At 41.8% G+C, this 10,028-nt stretch overlaps 1 protein-coding gene across 1 annotated transcript; it reads left to right on the top strand.

The window, feature by feature from the left end:
* Positions 1 to 5,550: 5,550 nt before the first annotated feature.
* LOC108646245 (olfactory receptor 1) lies at positions 5,551 to 6,492 on the top strand. The gene has a single exon (XM_018092676.2). The coding sequence runs from the start codon at positions 5,551 to 5,553 to the stop codon at positions 6,490 to 6,492; it is 942 nt and encodes a 313-aa protein (XP_017948165.2).
* Positions 6,493 to 10,028: the final 3,536 nt, after the last annotated feature.

The raw sequence follows: 10,028 nt of genomic DNA, 5'->3' as shown, positions 1-10,028 counted from the left end.
CACTTTGTATTGGTCTTTCACGTGGAATTCCAATAAAATTGATTCATGTTTGTGGCTGTAATGTGACAAAATGTGGAAAAGTTCAAGGGGGCCGAATACTTTTGCAAGCCACTGTATAAAAGCTAGTTGATCCAGAGGAAGACAAAAAAACCCTGAAGCCTCTCTAATTTGCAGCTTAAGGGGGGCAATTCCTTCCTGACTCCAAGATGGCAATCGGACCAGTCCCTGGATCAACTTGTACTAAGAGCTATCTCCCATACCCCTGTATTCCCTCACTTGTACTGAGAGCTATCTCCCATACCCCTGTATTCCCTCACTTGTACTGAGAGCTATCTCCCATACCCCTGTATTCCCTCACTTGTACTGAGAGCTATCTCCCATACCCCTGTATTCCCTCACTTGTACTGAGAGCTATCCCCCCTACCCCTGTATTCCCTCACTTGTACTGAGAGCTATCTCCCCTACCCCTGTATTCCCTCACTTGTACTGAGAGCTATCTCCCATACCCCTGTATTCCCTCACTTGTACTGAGAGCTATTTCCCCTACCCCTGTATTCCCTCACTTGTACTGAGAGCTATTTCCCCTACCCCTGTATTCCCTCACTTGTACTGAGAGCTATCCCCCCTACCCCTGTATTCCCTCACTTGTACTGAGAGCTATCTCCCCTACCCCTGTATTCCCTCACTTGTACTGAGAGCTATCTCCCCTACCCTGTATTCCCTCACTTGTACTGAGAGCTATCTCCCCTACCCCTGTATTCCCTCACTTGTACTGAGAGCTATCTCCCCTACCCCTGTATTCCCTCACTTGTACTGAGAGCTATCTCCCCTACCCCTGTATTCCCTCACTTGTACTGAGAGCTATCTCCCATAATACTGTATTCCCTCACTTGTACTAAGAGCTATCTCCCATAATCCTGTATTCCCTCACTTGTACTAAGAGCTATCCCCCCTACCCCTGTATTCCCTCACTTGTACTAAGAGCTATCTCCCATAATCCTGTATTCCCTCACTTGTACTGAGAGCTATCTCCCATAATCCTGTATTCCCTCATTTGCTAAAGAGCCATCCAAGATAGACAAAGGTTAGAAGCAGAGGGGCTCGTGAGCATTTGGCAACACAACATGGACTTTGCAGTTGGATTTTTATTGCCTTGTGAGGAAGAGGATCAAGTATGTGATTGTCCTAGAGTGATGCATCCTACAGTTTTCAGGGAAAGGTCAACTCTAGAGGGATTATCAGAGGAGGAAATAGTGAGGTGCTATAGGTTAAATAGAGCAGCAATCTATGGCCTGTATGAGGTACTGGAGCCTTATCTGTGGCCACTAGCATGCAGAAGCCATGCCACGCCCCCCCCCCCCCCACAACAAATAGTAAAAAGAGAAATGTTTAATTACATAGCACTAGAATCACATAGGACTAATGTTTGCATGGGTCTTGCATTATCATCAACAATAAACCTCTTCTCCATTTCAGGAGATTGTTGTGGTTCTCTGCGGAGCAGTGTTGCTGACTTTACTTTTGGATGTTGTTCGAAAAAAAAATGACATTTTTGCCGATCTTCTCAATGATGATCATCATGACATGAAACATACAACTTCATGGACAATAATGTAATTCTGGTATTTTTGGACATTACAAAGTTCATGTGAAGAAAAGCTGTTTAGAAGGACCACCTCCAGATCCAGACTTAAACAAAATATATGAATGTTTTTATTGTGTTGGCTACAATAAGCAATCCCATCACAACATAGTGACTTTTTGCTACTTATTGTTGCCCAAATGAATCCTGTTCTTCCCAGTGTAATCAATAGAATACTAAGGCATGCTCTGGCACTAACCCTACTAAACTACTGCAACTTGCTACTAACTGGCCTCACTAACTCCCATCCCTCTCCCTTATATTCTGTATTAAACACAATGATCATCCTTCATAAAGGGGCATTAATAAGTAACAGGGCATTGACAAGTTTTGGGAATGTTATGTTACCCCCTATTTACTGTAGAAATACTGTGAAGTTTCTCACTTTCCACTTCACTTGCTTCCTCTGGATGATAATCTTTATCTGTGCCTTTAATGTCAGACAATTGTGGGCTGCTAATGTAGCCAGGCCTCTCTTCCTCGCTGTCACTGTTGGGCAAATGTGAACGTGCATGTTTTTTTTTTTGGTGTTGAGTTTGTGTTCTGTCATATTTACTAGCATCTGAACTGTCTCTGCTGTCATTGAATAGGTATTTCAATTTTCCATTAACATTTACTAACACTTGCATGTTTGGTGGTTTGGGCTAAATCTCTGATCTAGAAGTTGCTTTGTTTCTTTCTGTTTTCAATCGTGAGTTTTGTGTATTGTGACCTCTGTTTTTTTTTTAACTGTGTTGTTTGGTTTTTGGCATCTGTGAGCACTCATGCCTCCTTCATGTTATTCACTTGTTTATTACCCCCGCTACTGTGTACAATATCGCTGTGGCCCCTCGCCAAGGGTTTATTTGGTCGCTCCACAGGCGCTAATTGCGCATCTGCACCTTCTGCGCTCTCCATCTCCACACTCACAGCGGAACTGCACAAAATGGCATAAAATACCGCACAAAATGGGGCATCGCCAGATAAATAACGCAAACGACATCGCTTCTTAATTATCGCAAAGGTGTCCTTTTAGTGAATCGAGCGTTAAGTTGCAAAAAATAAGAAGCGATAACATTTTTAATTTTCTTTTTAGTGAATCGGCCCCTATATATCTATAAATATCGATATATTTTTTTTCGTTTTTGGTAAATTAGATAGCTTTAACCCCTTCTTAAAGTTATATAATGTATCAGTCAGTACAACTGATTCGGGGAGGGAATTCCAGAACCTCACAGCTCTCACTGTAAAAAATCCTTTCCGAATATTTAAATGGAACCTCCCTTCTTCTAAACGGAGTGGGTGCCCTCGTGTCCGTTGGAAGGACCTACTGGTAAATAAAACATTAGAAAGGTTATTATATGATCCCTTTATATATTTATACATAGTTATCATGTCACCTCTTAAGCGCCTCTTCTCCAGTGTAAACAGACCCAACTTGGCCAGTCTTTCCCCATAACTGAGACTTTCCATACCCTTTACCAGCTTAGTTGCCCTTCACTGGACCCTCTCTAACCCAATAATGTCCCGTTTGAGCACTGGAGACCAAAACTGAACAGCATATTCTAGATGGGGCCTTACCAGCGCTCTCTAAAGGGGAAGAATAACCCCCTCCTCCCGTGAGTCTATACCCCTTTTAATACAGCTCGAACCCCTGTTTGCCCTTGCAGCTGCTGCCTGGCATTGCTTGCTACAAGTTTATTATCTACAAGGACTCCAAGGTCCTTCTCCATTATGGATTTGCCTAGTGCAGTCCCATTAAGGGTATACGGGGCTTGCATATTTTTACATCCCAGGTGGATGACCTTACATTTATCCACATTAAATCTCATCTGCCACTTAGCTGCCCAGATTGCCAGTTGGTCAAGATCCTGCTGCAAGGATGCCACATCATGGATGCAATTAATTGGGTTTAACTGAAAACATTGATCCACTACATACACTACGTTCCCCTAAATTATTAATAAACAAGATAAATAAAAGTGGACCCAGTACAGAACCCTGAGGGACCCGCTTAGTGTTTTGAGCTTAGTACATTTTAGACAAATAGTGGGGGGCTGTTTTTTTTCCTCACCTAAATGAACAAATGAGGAGGTCTTTACCACAGGGGAGGCTTCAAAATGGCCGGGCTGGTGGTATCACGATGGCTGAGTTTCTTTACATATGTTCTTAGAAAAGAAAAATATGGAGGGTTTAATGTTCCCTCTAATTTATTGTGGTCTGTGTAGAAAAATACAGGTATAGGACCCATTATCCAGAATGCTCAGGACCAAGGGTATTCTGGATAAGGGGTCTTTCCATAATTTGGATCTCCATACCTTAGGTCTACTAAAAAATCATTTAACCATGAAATAAACCCAATAGGGCTGTTCTGCCCCCAATAAGGGGTAATTATATCTTAGTTGGGATCAAGTACAGGTACTGTTTTATTATTACAGAGAAAAGGGAATCATTTAACCATTAAATAAACCCAATAGGGCTGTTCTGCCCCAATAAGGGGTAATTATATCTTAGTTGGGATCAAGTACAGGTACTGTTTTATCATTACAGAGAAAAGGGAATCATTTAACCATTAAATAAACCCAATAGGGCTGTTCTGCCCCCAATAAGGGGTAATTATATCTTAGTTGGGACCAAGTACAGGTACTGTTTTATTATTACAGAGAAAAGGGAATCATTTAACCATTAAATAAACCCAATAGGGCTGTTCTGCCCCAATAAGGGGTAATTATATCTTAGTTGGGATCAAGTACAGGTACTGTTTTATTATTACAGAGAAAAAGAAAATCAATTTTAAAAAAATAATTTCATTAAAATGAAGTCTATAGGAGACAGGCTTTCCATAATTGGGAGCTTTCTGGATAACGGGTCTCCAGATAACGGATCCCCCACCTGTACAATGTGTGCATAGAGGTCTGTGGCTCACAATAATTACAAAATAATGCAATTTTATACATAAGTCATTATAGGAGCCATGATGGCTGTGAGCGCTCTAAATTTGTGTGTGAGCATCACTGATCCAGAAAATTACTGTGCTTAACTAATAAGTAGGAATAACATCTTTTCCTCATATTCCAGAGTTTAAACCTTTCTAGATTTGTGTTTTCTGTCAATTGGTGGTTATATGGACAGCATCTTATATGTAAAAGTATTCTACAGCATAAAACAAGAATTAAATTGTTAAACTGACCTAATTCACACAGCCTGGAGTAATGAGCACTTTGGAGATTTAATAGTATTTCCTACAGGCTTTAGAAAACATATAAATACTCTGCTTCCAACTCTGCTGTAGCTCCTATATAAACACCCTGAGGACTTGCACAAGGCTTGCAGAAGCCTAAGAGAAACAGGAGACCCTGGTAAGCAGCAAATACTCGACTTTCTGCCCTATTCCTGCATATCATTCATTTAGCTAAACATGCCGGCTCTAAATCAATTGATCAGGGATCCCAAGAAGATATTGTACCAAAATCACATAGTTTTCCTTTCCACTGTGATGTTGTGATTTTGAGACCATGTCTATAATGTCTATTTCAAGTTAAACAAAATGCAGGTATATAATAAAATGATGGAATTAAGACATAGGCCTGTTATTGTATATGTAGAGCTAAAATTCATGTACTGAATAGAAGCCAATGCTGCTAGTTTTAGAAAGACACAGTTTTACTCCAAGCAGAGCCTCCTGCAGTCCATATGGAGCTACCAAATAGCCAATCACAGCCCTTACTTGGCATCCCCAAAGTAAAGTAGAATATCAAAGCAAAGATCTAATTTGTTTTGCCAGCTACACTTGTGCAATTTATTACTATTAACACATATTTATATAGCATCAGCTTATTATACAGCACCATATCTATACTCTTAAACCAGACCTTATATTTTTAAGGTTTTGTGTAAAATGTTGTTTCCTTCTCAGTGTAGGCAGTACCATGGAACATGTCAGGAATATCTCGGTACCAAGAGAGTTCCATCTCCTAGTCTTTTCCAACTCTGAAGAACATTGTTATATTATTTCTATTGGGCTGTTACTGATGTACCTACTGGCTGTGCTAGGGAACTTGCTGATTATTGTGCTTGTGTGCCTGGTACCCCAACTGCACACCCCCATGTACTTCTTCCTGTGCAACCTGGCAGCCCAGGACATTGTCTCTGCCTCTGCTCTACTGCCCAAGCTGATGGCCATTATCTTTACAGGGGTAAAGAGCATTTCTTTTTATAGTTGCATGGCACAGCTATTTCTTTATGTATCTAGCAGTGATTTTCCCCTATTAGCCATTATGGCCTATGACCGATATGTGGCTATTTGTATCCCTCTGCGTTATCACCTCATTATGAACCCAAGGTTCTGCATCCTGTTAATGGCAATGTCTTGGATTTTCTGTGTCACCAATGGATTGTGCTATACTTCACTTGCATCTCGTTTGTCTTACTGCAGGCTTAATATAAACCATATATTTTGTGAAATTGTATCCTTGGTAAAGCTTTCCTGCAGTGATACAAGCCTCATAAATACATTAATAATAGTCGATGTACCATTAATAGGAATGTTTCCATTTGGGTTGATCCTAACATCCTATGCCTACATCATATATACCATCCTGAAGATGAGAACCTCAGCTGCAAAGCTCAAGACGTTCTCCAGCTGTTCCTCACATCTCACAGTTGTATTGCTGTATAGCGGTACATGCATCAGCTTGTACATGAAACCAGTCTCAGAAAACTCTCAAGAAGTAGACAAGCTGCTTTCCCTGATTTACTTGGGTTTTATCCCAATGCTAAACCCACTGGTGTACAGTCTCAGAAACAGGCAGGTCCTGTCTGCTGCAAAAATAGTATTTACCAAATATTTTTTGAATTCTGTGGAAAATTAATGGCTACCTAAACCATAAACATTTTTTGGTAAGAACCTATTTACCAGTATTAATCTGCTCATTATCTGCTATAAATCTATGCATATCGTTACATACCTTCTTACACCGAAGGAAAACTTTTCAAGTCACATTTGAAAGACTAATACATTTAGCCGAGACCTCTAAACTATTACTACTAGTGGATAAATACATGAAATAATACATAGAATAAATAAAAAGACTTTGGATGGCAAAATACACGGCTGAAAGCTCTGTCCTCTCCAACTGAAGGAACAAGGAACATAGTAAGTTAGGTTAAAAAAGACATACAACCATCAAGTTCAACCATAATGCCTATATACAGTGGCTTGCAAAAGTATTCGGCCCCCTTGAACTTTTCCACATTTTGTCACATTACAGCCACAAACATGAATCAATTTTATTGGAATTCCACGTGAAAGACCAATACAAAGTGGTGTACACGTGAGAAGTGGAACGAAAATCAAGTGGGGTGTGCATAATTATTCAGCCCCCTGAGTCAATACTTTGTAGAAGCACCTTTTGCTGCAATTCCAGCTGCCAGTCTTTTAGGGTATGTCTCTACCAGCTTTGCACATCTACAGACTGAAATCCTTGCCCATTCTTCTTTGCAAAACAGCTCCAGCTCAGTCAGATTAGATGGACAGCGTTTGTGAACAGCAGTTTTCAGATCTTGCCACAGATTCTCCATTGGATTTAGATCTGGACTGTGACTGGGCCATTCTAACACATGGATATGTTTTGTTTTAAACCATTCCATTGTTGCCCTGGCTTTATGTTTAGGGTCGTTGTCCTGCTGGAAGGTGAACCTCCGCCCCAGTCTCAAGTCTTTTGCAGACTCCAAGAGGTTTTCTTCCAAGATTGCCCTGTATTTGGCTCCATCCATCTTCCCATCAACTCTGACCAGCTTTCCTGTCCCTGCTGAAGAGAAGCACCCCCAGAGCATGATGCTGCCACCACCATATGTGACAGTGGGGATGTTGTGTTCAGAGTGATGTGCAGTGTTAGTTTTCCGCCACACATAGCGTTTTGCATTTTGGCCAAAAAGTTCCATTTTGGTCTCATCTGACCAGAGCACCTTCTTCCACATGTTTGCTGTGTCCCCCACATGGCTTGTGGCAAACTGCAAACGGGACTTCTTATGGTTTTCTGTTAACAATGGCTTTCTTCTTGCCACTCTTCCATAAAGGCCAACTTTGTGCAGTGCACGACTAATAGTTGTCCTATGGACAGATTCCCCCACCTGAGCTGTAGATCTCTGCAGCTCCCCCAGAGTCACCATGGGCCTCTTGGCTGCATTTCTGATCAGCGCTCTACTTGTTCGGCCTGTGAGTTTAGCTGGACGGCCTTATCTTGGTAGGGTTACAGTTGTGCCATACTCCTTCCATTTCTGAATGATCGCGTGAACAGTGCTCCGTGGGATGTTCAAGGCTTTGGAAATCTTTTTGTAGCCTAAGCCTGCTTTAAATTTCTCAATAACTTTATCCCTGACCTGTCTGGTGTGTTCTTTGGACTTCATGGTGTTGTTGCTCCCAATATTCTCTTAGACAACCTCTGAGGCCGTCACAGAGCAGCTGTATTTGTACTGACATTAGATTACACACAGGTGCACTCTATTTAGTCATTAGCACTCATCAGGCAATGTCTATGGGCAACTGACTGCACTCAGACCAAAGGGGGCTGAATAATTATGCACACCCCACTTTGCAGTTATTTATTTGTAACAAAATGTTTGGAATCATGTATGATTTTCATTCCACTTCTCACGTTTACACCACTTTGTATTGGTCTTTAACGTGGAATTCCAATAAAATTGATTCATGTTTGTGGCTGTAATGTGACAAAATGTGGAAAAGTTCAAGGGGGCCGAATACTTTTGCAAGCCACTGTATAACAGCTAGTTGATCCAGAGGAAGACAAAAAAACCCTGAAGCCTCTCTAATTTGCAGCTTAAGGGGGGCAATTCCTTCCTGACTCCAAGATGGCAATCGGACCAGTCCCTGGATCAACTTGTACTAAGAGCTATCTCCCATAACCCTGTATTCCCTCACTTGTACTGAGAGCTATCTCCCATACCCCTGTATTCCCTCACTTGTACTGAGAGCTATCCCCCATACCCCTGTATTCCCTCACTTGTACTGAGAGCTATCCCCCATACCCCTGTATTCCCTCACTTGTACTGAGAGCTATCTCCCATACCCCTGTATTCCCTCACTTGTACTGAGAGCTATCTCCCATACCCCTGTATTCCCTCACTTGTACTGAGAGCTATCCCCCCTACCCCTGTATTCCCTCACTTGTACTGAGAGCTATCTCCCATACCCCTGTATTCCCTCACTTGTACTAAGAGCTATCTCCCATAACCCTGTATTCCCTCACTTGTACTGAGAGCTATCTCCCCTACCCCTGTATTCCCTCACTTGTACTGAGAGCTATCTCCCCTACCCCTGTATTCCCTCACTTGTACTGAGAGCTATCTCCCCTACCCCTGTATTCCCTCACTTGTACTGAGAGCTATCTCCCCTACCCCTGTATTCCCTCACTTGTACTGAGAGCTATCTCCCCTACCCCTGTATTCCCTCACTTGTACTGAAAGCTATCTCCCATACCCCTGTATTCCCTCACTTGTACTGAGAGCTATCTCCCCTACCCCTGTATTCCCTCACTTGTACTGAGAGCTATCCCCCCTACCCCTGTATTCCCTCACTTGTACTGAGAGCTATCTCCCATACCCCTGTATTCCCTCACTTGTACTGAGAGCTATCTCCCATACCCCTGTATTCCCTCACTTGTACTGAGAGCTATCTCCCATAATCCTGTATTCCCTCATTTGCTAAAGAGCCATCCAAGATAGACAAAGGTTAGAAGCAGAGGGGCTCGTGAGCATTTGGCAACACAACATGGACTTAGCAGTTGGATTTTTATTGCCTTGTGAGGAAGAGGATCAAGTATGTGATTGTCCTAGAGTGATGCATCCTACAGTTTTCAGGGAAAGGTCAACTCTAGAGGGATTATCAGAGGAGGAAATAGTGAGGTGCTATAGGTTAAATAGAGCAGCAATCTATGGCCTGTATGAGGTACTGGAGCCTTATCTGTGGCCACTAGCATGCAGAAGCCATGCCATGCCCCCCCCCCCCAACAAATAGTAAAAAGAGAAATGTTTAATTACATAGCACTACAATCACATAGGACTAATGTTTGCATGGGTCTTGCATTATCATCAACAATAAACCTCTTCTCCATTTCAGGAGATTGTTGTGGTTCTCTGCGGAGCAGTGTTGCTGACTTTACTTTTGGATGTTGTTCGAAAAAAAATGACATATTTTTGCCGATCTTTTCAATGATGATCATCATGACATGAAACATACAACTTCATGGACAATAATGTAATTCTGGTATTTTTGGACATTACAAAGTTCATGTGAAGAAAAGCTGTTTAGAAGGACCACCTCCAGATCCAGACTTAAACAAAATATATGAATGTTTTTATTGTGTTGGCTACAATAAGCAATCCCATC

The sequence above is a fragment of the Xenopus tropicalis genome, chromosome 3 (genome assembly GCF_000004195.4).
Source record: "Xenopus tropicalis strain Nigerian chromosome 3, UCB_Xtro_10.0, whole genome shotgun sequence".
Taxonomy (NCBI): domain Eukaryota; kingdom Metazoa; phylum Chordata; class Amphibia; order Anura; family Pipidae; genus Xenopus; species Xenopus tropicalis.
Note: the sequence above shows the minus strand (reverse complement) of the source record. Positions and strands in the feature narration are given on the sequence as shown.

Bases quoted from the DNA above. Each gene is read 5' to 3' on its own strand.
- LOC108646245 (XM_018092676.2), top strand. From the start codon at position 5,551: ATGGAACATGTCAGGAATATCTCGGTACCAAGAGAGTTCCATCTCCTA.